We start from the raw sequence: 20,859 nt of genomic DNA, 5'->3' as shown, positions 1-20,859 counted from the left end.
CTCATCTCTCATGGGCTGGATGTTTTGAAGTTGAGGGCAACATGTGGGTAGTAGTTTACTGTATGATTTTTATGCTGTCTTGTTCCTACTGAATATTCGGTTATGTTTTTATCAATTTATTTGTATTTAAAATAGCTTGAAGTGCTAGTAGCACCTACAACAAGTGTGAAACTAAAACACAGAATACTTATTCCAGGCGAGGTCCCATTCACCATGGCAGCAGACTTGTCCTTTGTTCCGTCTGAGTAAAGAATGGAAAGATGATGAGCCAGATACGTTTTCTGTAACAAATGAGTACCCGTCTGGTAAGGTCAACAGTAGTCAGTACTACTAAAGAAAGTCTTTCAGAAACATAAGCAAACGTGTCCTGCATTTTGAGCTGTTTTTAAAACTTAATTTCAACGTGTGCTTTCTGCAAGGAGAATATCTCAAGGCGAGATGCAAGAGACTCAAGATACAGGACACCAGAGACGATGAAGCCGAGCCATCGACTTCAAAACTGCAGGGCAGCAGTCACCTGAAAAAGAGCCAGGAACGTTTCAGAAGTGCTCTCGTTAACATTATATTGTGAGTTTACCGATCCTTGAAAAATGTTGATAGATGGACCCATTTTTACAGTCGTTTCAAAAATGTGAGGGTTACAAATGAAAAGGAAATATGCATGTGGCAATGAACTGTACCACCGGCTTGAAAGTCTGAACCTTAGCAGGTTGTTTACAAACTTGGTTGCATGTTTCAGCGTTCTTTCTGAATCACAGTGCTTTGTGTTCTATGTTGTGTTTTGCCAGTCACGCTTGTTTTGTGCTGCTTATTCCTAGCTGATGTGTTGCATGGCTACTTAGTGCTAACGCCAGTAAAACTTATCTAAAGAATGTGATGCACACTTGTTTGTTTTGCTTTTATGTCAGGCAGGAAGACGTTACTGAAGAACCTCTTAGTGAATCCCAGCCTCCAAGAGCAGATTCCTCTACACCAATAGAGAAGGATATTGCGGTAGGTAAAGGCTATTTTCAAGGATATTCAATTCAAAACAGTGTCAGTTATTTATTGTAAATATAGACAAGATGGTTGATGCAATGGCAGAATTATGAAAACAGAAAAGCACTCGACGCTAATAACATTTATTTGTACTAGATAAGCCCCTGTTTCACTGAAACCTGCACTACTAATTATGATCTGTTACTGAACTTAACCAGCATGTTCTTCTATCCTGCAGAAATACTACTATTACATTCGCCATGGAATTGATACAGCAAATGTGGCCCCGCTGGATGAAGGCTGGCTGGATCACGTTTTGGTTTTAATTCCACAGCATCTGAAATCGTTTGAGGAAAGCATACGTTTATTGACTGATGAAATGAAAGAAGACTATCTTCTGAGTGTAAAAAAGGCTATAGGTAGATTTCTAACATTTAATCGTTTTATCCCAAGTTGGTAATACTCAGAAGTGTTGGTCATTCAGTGCTGGTCACTGTTGAGGACTACAGTAAGTGGGAGAGCTACTGTGAAGCACTCTCCTACGTGGTAGAGGTTCACTTTAATGAAAAGAAAGTGTTGTTTTTCTCACCTTTGTAATAGTAAAAGCTTTTATTACTCAGTATTTTTTATCTTTCAACGATTTAAAAAGAAACCTTTTTCTAAACCCCTATTTAATTGTCTAACTTAGTATTAAGTCTCTTTACATGTATATCCAGGTAAAACCATTTATCAGTGAGCTGTCCATTTGTGCATATTGTTTATTTTTATTTGGCTAAGCTTTTTTTAAAAAAAAAAAATCTTGTTTTCACTTTTTTTCTTCTCTTTTTAAACATCTTTCTTAGTTGACTTCGTTTTAAGAGACACCAGAGAAAAAGATGAAGATGAGACGAAAGATTCCCTTCTACCTCATCGTGCAGAGTAAGAAAACATTCATTCAAAAAGACTGACTAGAGAGCAGTGATAACATGAGGAATGAATAATCTTAGGTAGTGTTGCTCAGTGCTAGCTTGAGCACTGCACAAAACAGTAAGAGTAAATATATTTTAGTTATGAATTAATTCAGGTAATGCTTGTACAGCTCCTTTGGGAAAACCTGGAAAAAAATGTGTCTACCATGGAGAATTGTTTGGAATTAGCTTTGTTTTGCAGCATTTAACTGGTAAGAAGGCATATGCTGGAGATTTTCTGAGGTATATGAAACTTGAAACTGAATGGCAGGTATTAAAGTACATAGGAGAGTAGCTGTGACAGGTATTACTGAGACAATTTTCATCTTGAAAAGAGAAATAATGTGTAATGAAAAAGTTATTTTATCCCCTGATAAGAGGCCATCCTACAGGTTCTGACTGTAGATCTTTCATGCCTGCTAGGAACTATCATTTTGTAGGACATCGTAGTAGTTCTCCTATAAGCTGATGTCATATGCTTGCATACTAAACTCAAAGTATAACATTGTCCTACTATAATAGTCATTGGCAAAACAGTTTTGTTTCATTAACAGTACTTGAAATACAGAGTTTTCTTGTAGCGAAAAGTCAGATAGATGTGGAAATGCAGCAAGGTTTTTTAACTTCCAAAAGCCAATTTTTTTAAATCTCCTGTGAGATACAGACTCATTGAGATGTGGATGAAAGTTCTACATCAGAATTACCAGTACCTTGTTTGTGCAGTTTACCTTGTTTTTCATGCAGATTTAGGAAACTCGTCTGATCAGATTTGTTGTCCATGCTTGAAGTTCAGTATGACAAAGCAGTATTTTAGATTCTAATTACAACTTCATTGCTGCCATTCTTTCAGGACATTATCATTTAGAAGGTTATTTCACAATGTGAATGTGCAGAAGCCACTTAAAGAGGAAATGAAAGTTGTTCATGTAGATCCATAGCTCTCTGAGCTAGAGTCTGTGTGCTCACATATCTTGGAAACTCCTTATTAATCTGAGGTTTGATGAGAAGTAGAAAGATCTGAGGCAGGTGAAAGTATTATACTCTATTTTGTGATATCGCTTGTAAGGACACATTCAGAGAGAATTGAACAGTTACAAGCAATCGAGGACATAAGTGATGTTTTTATCTATGCATAACTGAATAGTTCTGTGGTTGTTTCCTAAATGGGATCGTGTGGTTCTGTGAAAAACTGTAGAGTATATGATGTGATATAAGTTAAAGCAAAGATAGTCAAGGTTGCAGTGTCTATTTCTTCAATAGCAAAACTCAGTATTTTAATAGTAAAATTTAGTTGTCTGCAGAAAATGGCAAATGAATCTGTTTAAGTTTTTAAAGAAGAAAAACACCCTATAAATATATTAAAAAGCCCTCACCAAATTAGCTTTATGTTCTTAAAAATCAGAAGGCAGACCAAGTGGATTTATGAAAGGACTCTTATGTTCATGAATGTTGACCAATTGAATATTATGTGTAAACATAGACTCAATATACTACAGAAAATTATGTATTCTTTAGTTGATGATGTTATTAAATTATTAGTATAAGGGACCATGAATAAGCTACAGATCTCTTAAAAGTCCCAAGACCAGTATTTGTCTCTTCTTAATACACTTTGACCAATATTTGAAGACAGTATTTGTAACATCCGAATAATGAGTAGAAAAGCAGATTTATTTCCTGAGCTACTTAAGCTATCTATCTAGGCTTTTTGGATGGAAAGCAATTGCCTTAATGCAGACATAAATCTTTTGGGTTTTAGAACCGCTGTGTTCATCATACTGTGTTTCTTGTACTTTTTTTTCCTACATGTTTGTGCTTTGTTTTGCTTTTTAGAATGGCAGTAGTCCCAAAACCCTGGGAGAAGTCTTTCATGTCAGCATACAGGTACATGAGAGAAAACTTGCATGCAATAAATCCTTCAATGCTAGCTGTTCTGAAGCTATGGGAGACTTCATTTAAGTAAGTGTTGTCAGTATCCTCTCAGGTTTTCAGATGCTCAGTGATTTCACAATCTATGTAAGAAAATAGTAGATGGTGATATCTTAAGGTTTCTGGGTTATCTTACTGAAGCTGGGACAGCTACAATACCTGGGTGTGAACACGGATTGTGAACATTATGGCTTTGTTCAGATGCCTTTTTCCCAAATACATTTCTTATCTGTAATTTCCCAGAAATCACAGGGAACAATTTTAGGAAAATGAAAAGAAGTCACCTTTGCCACCTTATTTCCTCTTGTATATAGGCATTAACAAGCAAGAAACTACAAATGGTGGTTAGACTGTTAGATTTGCACTCGGATGGAATACCATCTGGACCTGGTAATTTGTGGTTGTCTCTCATTTTGTTTCTGTAACTGTTCTACTGAAACTACAATTTGTGCCATCTTGTCCATTGAACAGAGATGCTCCAGAATGGGGCTGCTATAAATCTTATGTTCTCTAAGCACTTTTTTCCTCGTTTTTCTTCTTTTTCTTTTTTTTTCCGCCTTCTTTGTTACTTTACAGATTGGAAAGTTTTCTGCTTCTGACAAGTCTGAAGAAGACTTTTATTCTTGAAATAGTCATTTCAGCTTTTTCTAATTTTGATGATGCTCTTTCTCTTTAGTCAGGAATATTCACAGCAGTCTGTCTCCCAAGGAGAGTAAGGTTGCTCTTTTGCCATCCTCAAATCTGATTAACAACTGAAAAAGGCAGTAAATGAGCTATTTTCTGCTTCTCAGTGCAGCTCAAACTGCTTGCTTATTTCATGACTGTTGAGGAAATGGACAATGAGTTGACTTCTTAAGAGCTGTAATGACTTGCCAGGGGTGGGTGTCTTGTTTTTGTTGTGTCCACTAAGGAACAGACAATATTAAACTATCTATTTAAGAAATGAGAATACTGTAAATTATTTCCAAGCTCTCTATAGGTAAGTATTTTTGTTTCTACATTCTTTCCTAGTCTTTGTAAAATTCTGCCAAGTCTTAGGAAAGATCGCTGTTCAAAACGTTCAGAAGTTGCAGTGTTTGGTCCCATGTGTGCTATGGGATCAAATATATGTGTGGACTCCAGCCCTGAAAATACTGATTAATATACTCAAATGCAGTGATTATTGTCTCCATTTAAGATAATGTGTAAAGAAAGCAGTGAAGTGCTTGCATTTGTTGTTTCTGAAATAATAGAATCTGATTTCTGAAAATAAACTATAAATGCTTAAAATAAATAACATTTGAAATACAAAATAAAGGTTTACAGAAATAAGAAAATTATAAGGTACTGTGATTATATTCCTAAAATATTCATGTTATATTCTGTTTCAGAAATCTGCGCCTTCTTGACACAGAAATATTTCACAATAAACGGGAAGCTGAGGAACTTGCATCTTTCCAGATGAAAGTCATCCAGGAAATTGGAAAATCCAAAGCTGTTCTATCTAGGAAGTATGATCCAATGTATCCGTATATTTTAAGTGATAGGAAAATCTGTTTCATTGGATGTTCTTGAAATTCTGGTGCAGATAGAGAAGCAGTGACCAATTTTAATAATACATATTAAAGAAAGAAATGCACTATTTTGAAACACATTGAGGCCAGTGAATGAAAATATTTCTGTTAATATTGAGCTTACTGTGATTTGTGTTTTCTCGTTTTGCTTTTTATCTCCTGTAGGGCATAGATTCATTGAGAATTGGAGTGGAATTAGTGGGACGTGATCAGTATTTTAGTCTATTACGAGAAAAGCTTTTGTTTTGAGGACTCGCTTGTCATCTAATTGCTATTCTTCAAAGAACTGTTGGAGCTATTCTAGATGAGTCGGCTTTTTAAAGTTACCCTGTTCTTTTTCCTCTCTGTTTTCAGGCCACTGACAATAGCTTTAATTCTTGATTCTGAAGAGGTGTATTGAAGAGGGTACAGTGTTGCTACTATCCATAATTTATGACATTTAAAAAAGTTAATTGTGGTGTTATTTTTATGCAATAAGACTCAATCTATCCTTGCGTCAAAGTAAGAAACTGCCTCCTATTGAAAGGAGTAATTGAGTTTAGAACTTCTGTTAATGAGTTTGCTAATTCAGTTTGTATATTCTTGCTTTTTAACCACATTTTTAACCCAGCATCATCTAAAGAATGTTTTATTAATGACATAATTGACATTAGAGTGTAAGGGGGTTTCTGAAAAACAAAGTGTCTGTGTGCCATAATGCTTGTATATCCATCCAGCAGTATTTCTAAAAGAAGGGCAGTTTTCTTGTTATTATGCTCAATGTGCCGCAACAGAAGCATTGAAATTAATAGGTCTTTTTTAGATACTTGTAGCCATGCTGTGTTGTTTATGTGAATCTCATCTTCATTCACTAATCACAGAACTGCAGGGATTGGAAAGGGTCTAACCCCCAATGGTTGCTTCCTGCAATTATTTACTACTGCTTTTTTACTATTTTAGCTTTTAATTAAGAAGAACAGCTGTTGTATTTTCTCGATTCCGGATTATTTAGGATTGTAGTTTTTCCTGTTTGTTTGTCAGGCTTTTTTTTTTTCCATGGTATGGAGAGTTTTAATTTCAGTGTTTGTCTATAGGGTTGTGTTGGTAACCGACTCACCTATTTTCGTACGTATTTCTTTCTGACCTTGAAAATATGTGTGTTCTTGACTGAAGAATCATATAATGGGCTGGGTTGAAAAGGACCACAACTATCATCCAGTTTCTACCCTCCTGCTTTGTACAGGGTTGCCTGTTCCAGGGCATCACCTCTCTCTGAGTGAAAATATTCCTCTGAATATCTAACCTGAACCTCCCCTGTTGTAGTTTAAAACCATTTCCCCTTGTCTTATCGCTGTCCATCCTCATGAATAGTTGTAAGACTGTATACTGTGCTTTCATCTTTCCTATTTCTCTCCAGTGCTAGAGCCAGGTTGGCACAATTTTGGCTAAGAATGGCAGAGCAGAAATCCACATGGGAAACTTTGACATCTAAAATCTGCTAAGGTTACAAAGATGGATAAAGATCTGTGTAGTCTCTGGGCCTTAAGTATGCTGCCCATGAAGGGTTTCTGTTTCTGTTGACTAATGCAAGCCAGTGGATTTGTCTGTCATGGTTACTTTTTATTTTAAGTATGTTTCCAGAGTAGTAGATAACATTTTCAGATACACAATTCCTTTGAATTGAAAGGTACTACTACTTGAGCTAAATAGGTTATAGTTTGCCAAGTATACTGCAGCATTCATAGGTTCATGAATAATAGTGACTTGAAGAACTTAGAGAAATATTGTATTCTCTTTAGGTGGCTTCCAGAAGTGCAGAAGATCTTTTACCAAGCTAATAAAAAAAAGCAAATACCCAGCAGTGCCAGCACTGCTAAATTAAAGGCTTTCTTCAGATGTGCTGCCACTTTAATGACTCGTCAACTGCAACAATTACTTTTACAATCAATGCAGGACTTTACGGATTTAATTGTTCAACCAGCAGTAAGTACTCTTTCACACCTCTACCAGCAGCACTGCTTATCTTTGTACCTACTGTTTGTTTCCTATTGGTTTTACTTAGGTGAAGGAAAGGGAAAAAGAAAAATGAACTCTGGTCTCAGTTGCTTTCTTGAGGGGAAAAAAAGGTGTAGTATTTTAGGTATGCAGTGTTTATTAAATAGAGTTAAACAAAACGACTTAGGTCAGAAAGGAAATGCTGATGTTTTACATCTGGTAACATACAGGAACATGCGGCAGATAGGCTTAAAGTAGACACTCTTTAGTATAAATGCCATGTACATCTTGCAGTGTTCTAGTGCTACCTCCAATAATCTCCATCCGCGTTGAAGGCTTATCTTCTCTCTACTGTGAGTACATGTCTCTTCTGTTGTTTTGGTTAAAAAAACCCAAAAAATTAAGCAAGAAGAGAGTTATGCTTTGTACTTACTCAATGTCTGTTGTGGAGATAAAGATTTCTCCTTGAAATTTTATGATTTGTGGAGCAACTGAATCTTTGTTCAGCTTTCCATTACCGTATCTTTGCTCTCAAATATCCAAATAACCTCTAGCTCCAGATTATATTGAGTACTAATGAAATAATAATATGAAATGAATGAAATAATATGAAAAAAAACATGCAGTGAATCTAAGTAATGGATCATGCTGTGGAAGTAGAGTATCAGATTTTCTTTCCTCCTCCATCCCCAAGTTGCTTTGTATACTTCTGAGTTAAGTGAGATTTGACATCCATGATGCCGTTTCCTGTTATTTTTAATAATACACGTTGTATTTCCTAAAGATTATCCATTATCCAAGCTACTTAATGATGACTGAATGCTTCCTTATTTTTCCTAATTAAAATTTATTATAGTTAGAAGATATCAGAGATACATAAAAGTTAAGAGATACCTGATCCAGATTAAAGGTATTATATAAAATGAAATGATGACACCAAGGACAAAAACATACAAAACGTTTTGCAATGGGATACATAGGAATCTGTATTGCAAGAGACTGCACCATTTACTGCAAATATAGTTCACAGTGTTTCTCAGACTAGTTTATTTTTCAAACCAGATTCTTGTTTGTCAAATAAAATTAGAAATAATACTTTTTTTAGGGTAAATAGTTCCACGGTGATTGGGGGTAGATGATCGATGCGTGTACTGCTGTACCTGTATTTGTATATTCCTACAACTGTAAGGGCTACTGCTGTAATAGTACCCTGCATCAGATTGTGCAAACAACTTTATATAAAGTATTGGCTGGTGTATGGAGGTTACCTCTTATGTCAACTAAAAACAGTACTGTAATTCGTCTTAGAATTCATAAAAACTGTTATTATCGGAGACGTACTTGATATTTGCACTGGTACTTTTAATAGGATTAGTAGTTGTAATTTGCAGCTAAAGTCCTGGATAATTCCTAATGATCCTTTGACATTTTCTGCATTACTTAGATTAAATAATACTTTAATCTTTTTTTCTTTTCTTTTCTTTTTTCCTTGCTAGACGTCACTTCGAGCCTACGAACACCCTGGTTTCATCCTGAGGGCAACACTTGCGAACGACTGTATTAAATTTGAACCTGACTTTAATGACTATGAGGACGCATTACTGAATGTTTACACTGTTATGATTAATGCTGTCAGTGATATACCAAGAGTTGAGACCAAATTATTTTCTGAGTTGGTAAGTAATCACAATACTCATGGTTTTAGTTTTCTCATTAGTTCTACAATTAGTTCCCGAGTATTGTATTGAATAGTCCTAACGTCAGACCGCACAGTAGCACAGTAATATGCTTTGGTGATACTTTGGACTTTTTGAAGTCATCTTTACTTATTTTTTTTTAATTAAAAGAACCAGTTACTGTTTAGTAAGCAAATAAAAAAAAAGCCATCAGCTGTTTTCTTCTGTGCTGCTTTCTAGAGTAGCTACTACAAATGTGTTATAAACTGCAGACAAATTGATGCATTCAAAATCTAAACGCATTTCTGCAGAAATCTGTAAAAAGGCCTTTTGACAACGGAAAAGATTTTGTCATTTTAAATGTAGAATCTTTTGAACAGATCGTCCTTTAAAAAATCTAAATTATAATTTTAAAGCAGTTTCTGTTTTGCCAGAAACTTGAATAGCTGTACTGCTATTTATAATAACACTAATCACTAACCCTTAAAAAGACATATGAAAAGTAGCATTTCAAGCATGTCTAAATGCACAAGAGTAAGGTTTAATAGTATCTGGGGGGATGAAGGAAAGTGGTTTCCACATTTCTAGTGTTAGGAATCATTGGTGGATAGCAAAATTGAAGTTGTGCTGGTCGTTCGGGAAGAGTAAAGACAGTGTAGACTAAAATTATTGATGAGTTTAATTGGAATAGACTTCTTTTTAGAATTCTGTGTTCCTGAATGAAGAGCTCTTATTTTTCACTTGCTGGAGGTAAACTACCATAACATAGCGTTCAAAAAATGTGGTAGTTGCATGTAAATATTTGTGTATTAAAAATAAATAAATAAAATAGAAGAGAGCTTTAATTAGAAGATAATTGAAGTAGCAATTAAATGATTGTGTTTTTGTTGTTTTTTTTTTTCTATCCTGTTCCATGGTACAACTGATCTACAGAAATAAGTGTAAACTGAAAGCATGGTGTCCTTCTGATTATTTATTTATTCATTTATCCTATTTCTCTATTTTTTTCCAAAGCCAAAAAGGGAGTCTCCAACAGCTGTTTTGAAACCTGTAATCCTTGATGAGATCTTGGATGGACATAAGAAAATGATCAGAGAAGAAATTATCAAAGAAAGCGTTGCGCCTGTCGAACACATCAAGGTTTATGATAAGTACAACTTCCTGATCAGCAAGCAAGCTGAACAAGATACTGACCGGTTCCTGACTGAGGAGCACACTTTTGAAGAAATGAAAGGAGAAATTATAAAGTATCAGAAACTCAGCAAGGAATTAAAATACACTTCTAGAAAGGTAAGTTAAGAAATATTTCTAATTTCAATGTTGATTTTTATTTTTCTTCCTCTGAGAACACTTAGTCAAAATTGATAGTAATCAACGTGAAATAAGTGAAATAAATCATTTTTTTTTCAGAAAAATAAGCATTTTTTCAAAAGTTAGCATTTCTGGGTTGTATTTGCCCTGTTTCAGTGAGATATGTAGTGCTTTTTATGGTGTAGGTCCTTCCAATCACTCCTATTTATTCCCATGGAAACAACAGGTACGAAGAGCACAGTAACACCTTTCTGATAGGTAAAATTCTAAAATACAAATAGAGCAAATACAAAACACTACTTTTCGACACGGTTGCCCCCATTAGCAGCGCTTTTAAACCAGCGATGAACAAGAGCCAGCATACTGTGCTTGTAGAAAATCTGAGTGGCCCACTGTTGCAGTTGTCACTGCTGAAATGGCAGAGTAAGGTGGTGGCTGGTGCAGCATCCACCATTAGGTCTCCATAAACGTTCAGCAAGTATTGACTTGTGTCAGTGGATGCCATTTTATTTTGCATGGAGGAACTCAGTGACACGCCTTTGCTTCAGATGCCATTTCGTCAGACTGCCCCTCTGCTGCCATATGTCACTTGGCAGCAACATGTAATGGGATTCTGGTAGGGAAGTTCCACCCCTACTGCCATACCACCAACGTTTCCCTCTGATGTTGTGGGCAGCTAGTTTAATAGGGCAGGAGGCATTACTTTTGGAGCTTCCCAGTAGATATTCATTGGGAGACTTGTGAAGGGTCTCACAGTACGCTCCTTCCAGATGTGAAATTACCAAAGCTAGTGTGGATCTGGTCACCCCAAAATTCCCTCCAAGCATCTAAATATGTAAGGTGATCCGTAATGTGATCCTCTTCTTTTTGTCTCTGTAACGGTGTTTGGTGGTAGAAATTCTTTGTTCTCACATTCTGAAAAAGAACTTGAAATTTTAAGTGATTTTCTGTAAATTGTTTCTTGCATTCAAGCGCAAACTTCTGGAGAATCAAGTATTTATTAGTCTTAAGGGCTTCTGTGTATGAAAGTTAGGCTCACTTGCCCACTAATCAAAGAAATCACTGGATTCTGAGACTCACTGGGAGGCAGAGGCCCCTTGTTTTAATCCTGAACAGTACCACGTGTCTTTGTGTTTCTAAGAGAAAAACAGGATTGCTGCATTTTAGGTGTACCTCAATTTCTGTAATGTCACCAGGCAAAATTCATTGCTGCCTCTTCCTGTGAAAGGCAGTAGTTTGTCAAGGTAAAAAGGGGCAGAAGTAAGATTTAATTACAGTTTCACATGCACAAAGAGAAGAAAAGTTATTCACATGTATCTATGTTTTCCTTTTCTTCACTGTAAAGTTTTAAGAGCCCTTTTTGTCTGGAGTGGAATCCTAGGTGAGGGCCTTGAAGTTAATCTAAGGATAGCGAATGATTATAGGTCAAAGTTGTTCAACGTTTGGGTAACTTAAATTTGTATTGCAGTATCTCCGTCTAGGAATGTTTGAACTGCAATGTGATGAATTAATAAATGCTTTGGCAAGGCGAGCAGATAATATTAGCGACAAAATTATTTCCAAAATGCTCAAGGATCATCAAGATACAAGCATGAGGTAACTCAAACTGAAAATGTATTTGGAAATATGTTTAGTTTTGCTTCCACTGCTGAACTTCATAAAACTTAAAGCATATGGTAATTTAGTTATTGCTGTTACAAATGTATGTGATTTGTTTAAGGATGACTAAAACAAAACAGACCTGTCAGACTATTTATTTGTTTTTCAGACTCTGTGATGATTATGAGAAAATATCAGAAAAAGCCCTTAGTACTCCAGCTAGTACGCATGAGCTAATGGAACTTAAGGTACTCTCTTCTCTTCAATGAAACCAAGGAAAAATAGCTATGCAAACTATTATTCTGTCCTGGAGTAATGGTGTATGCACATTACGCACTTAGTGGGTGTGATTCTGTCCCTCTTGAAGTTGCTGGTTGCTGTATCTGTGAATTAAAAAGGACAGGCTATGTTTAGCCATGAGGCCAAATGCCATAGTCTGGCTCTTTTACAAACATCTAAACTCTTCCTCACTGAGGCATCATGCTTGCAACTGAGCTGCCTACTTAGAACAGTCCTTTGTTTCTGCAGTCAGTTGCACTGTGATGTTGCTGGAAAGCAAGTGCGTTGACATGGACCGAAACTCGCTAAGGCAGTGCTCTCTAAAGTGAGGTGTGTGCAGACCAGTGCCTGCACACGGTGATCTATTGGGGTACATGAAGGACTTTCATATTTGTTTATCTGAGGAATTGAGGAAGAAATTAAGCTTTACCAGTATTTAATACGTAGATTGATACTGATCCCCTTGCCTGGTCTGTATGTCAGAATGTCTTTTACCCCGTATGTAAACTTCCTGGGGAAATACTGGATATTGCACAGTGTGAAGAGTCACAGTAGCACCCTCGCTCATTCATTCCTTCTCAGCATGTTGTAATTAATGCATTGCAGTTTGTGTGCTTACAGTGGCACACAAATCTGCAGAAGAGTGGGTTTACAGATTATATTGTTCAGTTTTAACTAACCTACAAAATGGGCAAGTGGGACTACCAAATGATCAGAAGCAACTAGCTTGCATTTGTGAAGTGTAGGCTGCTTGACTAACTTGATCTCCTTTTTTGACGAACTGCTGGGTCAGTGAGAGAAAATATGTGGATATTGTTTACCTTGATTTTAGTAAAGTGTTTGACATCATCTCCCACAGTGTTCTCCCAGAGAAACTGTCTTCTTGTTTCTTGGACAGACATATTGTTCTCCAGGCGAAGAAGTGGCTGGATGGCTGGGCTCAAAGAGTTCTAGTGAAAGGAGTTCAATCCAATTGGTGGCATCTATCAGAGCTCAGTCTTTGGGTCAGCTTTTAATGTTTTCATTAATGGCCTAGATGAAGGGTTTTAGTACATCCTCAGTAATCTCTCAGGAAATACAAAATTAGGTGGGACTGTTGATATGTTTGATATTAGGAAGGCTTAGCAGGGGGATCTGGATAGGCTAGATTGATGGGCCCGGTCTAATAATGTAATGTGTAATAAGGCTAATTTCCAGATCCTGCACTTAAGTCATAATAAGGCTTGGGGAAGAGTAGCTGGAGCATTGCCTGAGGGTGCTGGTTGACAGTTGTCTGAATGTGAGCCAGCAGTGTGCCCAGGAGGCTGAGATGGCCATTGCAGTTCTTGTCTATGCTAGAATTAGTGTGACCAGCAGGGAATTGATTGTCCCCTTTGATGTGGCACTCATGGAGCAGAGCTTTAATTACCGTGTTCAGTTTTAGGACCTTCTCTGCAAGAGGGATATTGAATTGCTGAAGAAATTCAGTTAAAAAAAAATAATATATTGAGTGTGAGCAGAGTAGAGCAGTGAAGATGGTGAAGGGATCAGAAAACTTAAGTGGAGCTGTTAAGTAAGGAGAAGGAGAAGCTGAGAGGAAATCTCGTGCCTCTCTGCAGCTACATGAAAGGAGGTTGCTGCAGTGGGAGCTTCAGTCTCCTCTTAGGTGAGAAATGTTAGAACCCAAGGAAATGATCTCAAGTTAGGAAGAGAGGGTATGTAGAGGATGGCCAGGGATGTATAAGTGTAAATCTCTGTGCTGTACAGCGAGAGTTTTGAAAATGGATGTTTGAAAAAGATTTCCTAGTTATGTGATTTTGTTGCTGGAAGGGACGTGTCAGCTGTCTGTATGTACGCTTAAAAATCTTGGAAATGGAACTTTAATAATCCTACAAGCAAAGTGTTTCTGTGGGTTTTGAATCTATTAGATTTTTTATTTACTTATTTATTTATTTTTAATAAAAGAAAAATAAAGTAATTTGTTTGCAATAATCAGTGATTGACATCAAGGAAAAATGAAAACTTACTGGCCTGATGTCCCTAATGTCAACATTGGTCCATGGCATTGTGATTTATTTAGTGCAGCCACTGATTGGACACTGGTTGAGCCCACAAGCCAGTCCTGCTTTAGCTAATAATTTAGGTATAACTGAGAAGTTTACTCATAGATTTTTGTGAGGCAACGATTCCAAAGATACTGTCTTGGAATAAATGTACTGTTTTATTTATACCCCCCTGTAGCTATAGGATAAGGAACTAACAATTTCTGCAGTGCAACTTACCAGTATAATTAAATTTAGATCCTGTGTTCTTCAGGCTTCTCAACAGTATATTCAAACAGTGAATGTTTCTTGGTTCCTCTAATTTAAATTCAAGCGGTTGAATTTGAAGAGTCAATATCAATGTATTATATCCTAAACTAATCCAAGAAACCTCTGATGTAAGGAGCTTAAATATGTATTTAGTTCTTGACAAGAAACCTTTAAAAAGCACTCAGTGGCAAGTTATATGAATTAGTTTTGTTTTTACACCCTGTGTTGAATTATCCTTTAAAATTTAGTAGATTTGAGTTTACAGTTTGATAGCTAAAATCCCATCTCCTCACTTACAAATACCACTTCTCTAATCAAAACTGCTGTTGCTTTCATGTGTTCAGGCTCCAGTTCAGTAAAGCGTTTGCATATGCATTTAAAACAACATGACTCAGCCTGTTGCTGTTATGTTCTGATGTATGTGCTTGTTATTCAATGTGTGGAAGGTAGATGTGTGCGTAAAATAATGTGGCTACCTGAGTGGTTGGCTGAATTTGAATCCGAGTGGTTAGAGCTTTTGTTATTGCGAAGCTGAATGTAGAACATAAGAGCAGCATTTTAACCAGCATCACGCTCAGTTTCTAACAGCTATTCCATATAATTGCTGGAAGGCAGCATCAGTCTCCGTTTGGATTCTTGTAGTAGATTGATGTTCTCTAGGTCTGTAGTAATAAATATATTGTGATACATAAAGACTGCTATTAAAAATGAGTGGAAGCGTAGATTCAGTGGACAGTTTATCTTAACTGGGCTGTCCAGTGCCTCCCTTTCTGAAGCATGTCCTTATTTCTTTGTACTTACTTCACTATTTTTAAGCTGTCTAGCATCCTTCATTTTACCTTATCTTCACATATTATGTGCTGTAAAAGTAGATGGTACCATGCTGCTCCAAGTAAACAAGTTTCTGTATCACGTATTGCTAAATTTAATAATTCTTCCTAGTAAAAAGTTACTTTAGAAAGATTAAAAGTTCTCAGTTTGTTTTGGCATTAAATTATATACATTACATCTTTCCTTTTAATTTCTGTTTTCAGGCTTGTGTACAGAAAATGGAAACACAAGACGTGCTTGAATTGGAGCAGAAGTTAGTGGATGCTTTAAAACATATTGCTTTTTTGATAGAGTGTGTCAGCTTTTCGCCAGCAGACATTCGACTGAACAAGAACATTTTCCAGTGGAACGAACGGATGCCAGGTATCTTTGAAGAGCACAGGAAGATAATTGAGGAGAAAACGGAACAGTTTCAAGAAGGTCTTAAGGTCTGTAACGTCATTGAAAGAAACCATTTTGTTACTGATTTTAAATAACATATAGAACGCGAAATAATATTGGAATGGAATGGAATAACGTCTTTTATTTTCTCATACATTCAAAAAAGTGTTACATATAATTCTTTTGATAATATTCTTGATATTAACCATTTTTTGGTCTGTTTACCAGTCATTTATGTTCCACACATTGCTAATTGTAAAATACAAGCCACTTAGCTTATTTTTCTTTCTGAAAGCTCTTTGGTTACAGAGTTTTCATTGATGGTGATGAAGGCTGTCTATATGAAATAGTAAAATTCAGATAGCTCCTTTGAAGACATGTCTTGAGAAGATCCTTAGGAGTCAGTTGCAGTATATGCTATTTTTATTATAGGTCCAAGAAAATAATAGTAATAGTAATAAAGTATTTATTTAGGTGTAATTTTGCTGTTAGCAGAATGGCAAACATGTAAATTTTATAACTTAAATACATCTTAATTCAGGTGTTTGTTTCCCTTCCCCCTCCCCCCCCCTTTTTTTTTCTCTGCTACATTCTTTATTCCATTATATTTACGAGACTCTTATGTTACAGTTTACTGTGCTATCAAAGTACCTAGGTTATGCCCACAAAGATTACTAATTATTAGGTTGCTGATGTGTCAGGGTTGCTGCTTGTATAAACATCTGCTTTGGCTTTATTGTGCTCCCTAGCCTCATCAGCATTTTGTCTTAGATAATACATATTTTGAGATAGTGAGTTTCTGTGTTTGTGCAGTATGTTCACAGAAGGAGCTTCAAAGTTTGTTTGTTTGTTTTTTGTATTACAAATAAATTTGCAGCATGGACCGTGTTATCTTGGAACAGGTTATTGCTTTTCATGCTCTGATGCTTGGTTTCAGATGCTGACCACTATTGATACCTGCTGTGACATGTTTGTGGTCAAGAGGTATACATGAGGAAAAAATCTGTCCTTGAACTGTCTGGCTTTAAGATGAGATACACTTATATCTTAGGAAAATGTTTAGCTTTATCTGTCATTTGATTAAGCTAATCCTATTATTGTATTTCTACCCGTGGTACACAAGTTCTTTGAATTTAGCTTTCTATTGTTAGCCTACCAGCTATGTCCATCAGAGCTGCAATTTTGGTGTCTGACTATATCCTGTGGTACAGCAAAGGAGAAACCAAAGTCACTTCTGTCATTTAGCCCAATAAGCCACTGCAGTTAATAGTAGAATTCAGGCCAAACTTTGTAATGTGAGTGGAGTAGATACTAAAGATCTCATATGCAAAGATTCTGGATGTCTGCAAATGTGAAGTATCCTAATATAGTGAATTCAAACTATTTATTGTTTCTCTATTATACAGAAGATTAACTTTATCGTGATTTTTCTTTGCTTGTTTTTTTTCCCCCCACATCCTTCAATTAGATACGGCGTGAACAATTTGTGGAGGACCTGAAAAGCTATTTGAAGCAGGCGGAAGAACTGAGCACGTTTGGTGATGTTCGGGAAGTCGACAGATATTTGAAGAAAGCTCAGGCGCTAAATACAAAGTTGGATATTGCTGCTGAAAAGGTACAGGTCTAAACTAGTCTCATAGTTTGAATTGAAAGGTTTAATATTGTGTTGCCAGAGCCAAGAGTTTAATTAGTAATACAGATGCTGATATGTGGCAAAGTCATCTATTGTTCATCTTTGAAACACTGAAACAATTTACAATTTAAACGGAATTTACTGTACATAATTGTTGCTATGAGGTCTTAATAGAATACTACTTTTCATAGAGGAAAATTGGATTAAGTTAGTGTAAGTTTGCATAGATCTGTATTCTGTGAAGTATAATTTCTGATGCTCATGGTTACCTCCTGTCTGTTATCCCCTCTGTACTGATGCAAATTATAGAGTAATGTCCAGGTACTGTTTTAAACTTCTGGCTCTACTCTTCTATTAGTAAGCATAAATATTGAGCTATCAATGGTAAGTATTGTTTTATCTCCAGTCAGTGGCAGCAATTGTTTAATTGACTAGTTCAGTAACTCAAAACTCAGTTTGAAGCTTGTTGAAGACGCCAGAAACCTCTCTGATACCCATGGTAAGGACTTGATAGCACGCAGAGCTTGCTTTATGTTTCATACTTCTAATATCTCTCAACAGATTGATCAATTTAATGCAGAAGAGGAGTCCTTTGGATGGCCAGAATCTCAGTACCCTGAGCACAGAATAATCCGAAATGTTCTTGCTCCTTACCTACGTCTCTATGAAATGACTGTTGAATTCAACAGAAAACACGAGAACTGGACAGAGGGGTCATTTAAGGAAGTGGATCCTGACAAAGTAGAGGCAGAAGTAGGAGGCTACTGGCACGGATTGTATAAGCTAGAAAAAACTTTCCAAAATACTCCAAGTGCTTTGGAGCTAACGCGGCAGGTTAAATCAAAAGTAGAGGAATTCAAATGCCACATTCCTCTAATTCAGGTGATTTGCAATCCTGGCTTGCAAGAAAGGCACTGGGAAGAAATGTCCAACATTGCTGGTTTCGCTCTGTCTCCTTCTGAAGACTCAAATCTTTTGTCTTACATTAATTTGCACCTTGAACCATTCCTAGAACAATTTGAAACGATCAGCGAAGCAGCGAGCAAGGAATATTCACTTGAGAAAGCTTTAACCAAAATGATTTCTGAATGGGATCAAATGGAGTTCGCTCTTCTTGCCTATAGGGAAACAGGAACCCATATTTTGTCATCTGTAGATGATATTCAGTTGTTACTGGATGATCACATTGTCAAAACTCAGACGATGAGAGGCTCTCAATTCATCAAGCATTATGAAAAGAGGATAAAGTAAGCTTTTTGTTTCGTTTTCCAATAGAAAGCTGCTAAGTGATCTAACCTAGAAGAAATGATATATTCTGGTTAATTGAGAATATAGGTTGTTTTTGTCCTTAAGCGGTGAATTAATCTCATCTTAAAGGGGTAAGGCTCTTGTCTATGTCAAAGAAAGCATTTGCGACAAAGAAAGCAAAACAGATTTGATGTGCTCTGGTACTGAAGGTAGCAGATATTGTAACATTGCTTTTGTTTAACCAAATAGTGTATACTTAAAGAAGGAAAGATTGTGAACTAAGTAAATTGAGATGAACCTTTCTACGTAAATGTTAAAGCTGCTGAATCTTTTGGCCATTCATTAAAATGCTAATTAAAAATGTTAGCCTTTTTTAAGGGAGATGCTGAAAAATTAAGACAAATTTTAGGGAAGGAATAGAAGACTCAGAAATATGATAGATTAAATGACTTCAGATGGAATAACTGCTGACATTGTGTACATATACTGATGTTCAGTAATATTGATGGCGTCTTTATCAACAAAAACATTTAACATGTGCATTGGGAATTTGAATTCAGAAATAATAACTGATGCTTTAAATGTCTTATATTGGCTTTATATTACTTGAATTCTTTTAATTAAGACTAAATGCCTTCCTAGGACAATGTCTACACATTTATGGCTTAGTTTTCAAGTTTATATTACTTTCACGTCTTTCTTTTGCATCTAGCACACAATTAAAGTAATCTGGGCTTTTGTGTATGCCAATAACCTGACTTAAATATTCAGAGTCTATGAATTGAATTGAACTTGCCCATATATACTATGTGCTAAAGCGCGTGCTCTGTTTATTTGCTGGTACTGTTAGTCTTTTTATTAGAGAAAGTTAGTCTGTGAAATCCTACAATCAACCTTACCAAAAATATATATAGTTTAAACACACAGATTATTCTTTTGCAGAAATGAGTTTGGACTTTGTTATGCAGGAAAAACCAGGCAAGGTGGATATGATATTCCATTGCAGTATTAAAATGTATGCGTGCTGAATATGCAAATTGCCAAAAAGGTCTTAGAGGTGTGGGAGGAATGTTCTGGTGGCATCAGTTTGAACTAATATCGTTTTGCAGGGAATGGGAAGGAAAGCTGTTGTTACTGCAGGAGATCCTGGATGAGTGGCTGAAGGTTCAAGCTACTTGGCTTTATTTGGAGCCGATTTTCAGTTCTCCAGACATCATGGCTCAGATGCCTGAGGAAAGCAGACAATTCAGTACTGTTTTTAAAACATGGAAAGACTTGATGAAATCAGTTTTTCAGGTAAGCATCAATGTCTTAAGAATATGGGTTGAATCTATAGTATGCCCTATAAAATTGCTTCTGATAGCACAGTGATCAGTTTTCTGTTTCTTCTTAGCCCTATACCTTAGATTCTCTTAAAAATGATTTTGTGGAATGGTTTCATATTGAGCTCTGCTTGGGAGGAATCACTGGGGTTCAGCTGGTGTAACTTCTGGCTCAAAGTGGAATGCTTAGCTTTGTTTCTCCATGTTTTGGAAACATCCAAGCACAGAGATTCTTTGGAGATGACCTCCAGAGATACCAATGCTGTGCTTCGTAATGTCTAAGCCGAACGTCCCAAGCAAATACCTGTACCTGTCTCTCCTTGTTGTCCGGTTGTCAGTATGGAGAAGAGACTGGGTCTGTTGTGTTTTCAGCTGGTTGGCTGCTGTGCTATATTTTGCTCTGTTTTGATTGTGCTTCAAGTAGTTTCTGGCTCCAGTTAAATTTTACATTAATTTTCTCTTCACCCTTTCTTTTCTGCTGCTTGTGCGCTCTCTTTTCCCACAGCCATGCCCTCATGCTCTTTCTCTCTTTCTTCTTCTAATGTCGAAGAAGAATTAGAGACTTACCGAGCTAATGTGAAATCAGCAGTATTTGTTCTCGGGAAGAATCAAGTAAAAATAGAAATAATAAAAAGGCAAGAATTTCAGAGCTGTGTTGAGCAACATATTTTTAAGTGTCGTGTCTGCTGAATTATCTTCTTAAAGAAAGTCTTCTAATTAAATATTCTGTGCTAATCAATTGTTAATTACTTTTGATGTGATGTATCTCATCGCTAGTAAAAAACAGAATCATTTTTTGTTTGTGCGGGAAATTATAAATGGCAAAACAGAAGTTTAATGAACCAAAGCTTATGTTCTCTAAACAAGGCCTTGTGTTCCAGAAGATGGCACTCTGTTTCCACTAATA

The 20,859-nt window shown here is 36.3% G+C and overlaps 1 protein-coding gene across 1 annotated transcript in view; it reads left to right on the top strand.

Annotated features, from left to right (window-relative positions):
- The window catches only part of DNAH7 (dynein axonemal heavy chain 7), a 94,653-nt gene that overhangs the window by 2,092 nt on the left and 71,702 nt on the right, over window positions 1-20,859 (top strand). Inside the window, 16 exon segments of the mRNA XM_072341046.1 lie at window positions 197-305; window positions 420-567; window positions 909-993; window positions 1,217-1,397; window positions 1,821-1,896; window positions 3,759-3,884; window positions 5,225-5,344; window positions 7,186-7,369; window positions 8,878-9,057; window positions 10,072-10,347; window positions 11,837-11,964; window positions 12,137-12,215; window positions 15,572-15,796; window positions 17,218-17,364; window positions 17,944-18,629; window positions 19,740-19,926. Of these exon segments, the coding sequence (XP_072197147.1) occupies window positions 197-305; window positions 420-567; window positions 909-993; window positions 1,217-1,397; window positions 1,821-1,896; window positions 3,759-3,884; window positions 5,225-5,344; window positions 7,186-7,369; window positions 8,878-9,057; window positions 10,072-10,347; window positions 11,837-11,964; window positions 12,137-12,215; window positions 15,572-15,796; window positions 17,218-17,364; window positions 17,944-18,629; window positions 19,740-19,926 (2,937 nt within the window).

This window comes from Excalfactoria chinensis, chromosome 7, assembly GCF_039878825.1.
Source record: "Excalfactoria chinensis isolate bCotChi1 chromosome 7, bCotChi1.hap2, whole genome shotgun sequence".
Lineage (NCBI taxonomy): Eukaryota > Metazoa > Chordata > Aves > Galliformes > Phasianidae > Excalfactoria > Excalfactoria chinensis.
This window is presented reverse-complemented; position numbering and strand designations above follow the sequence as displayed.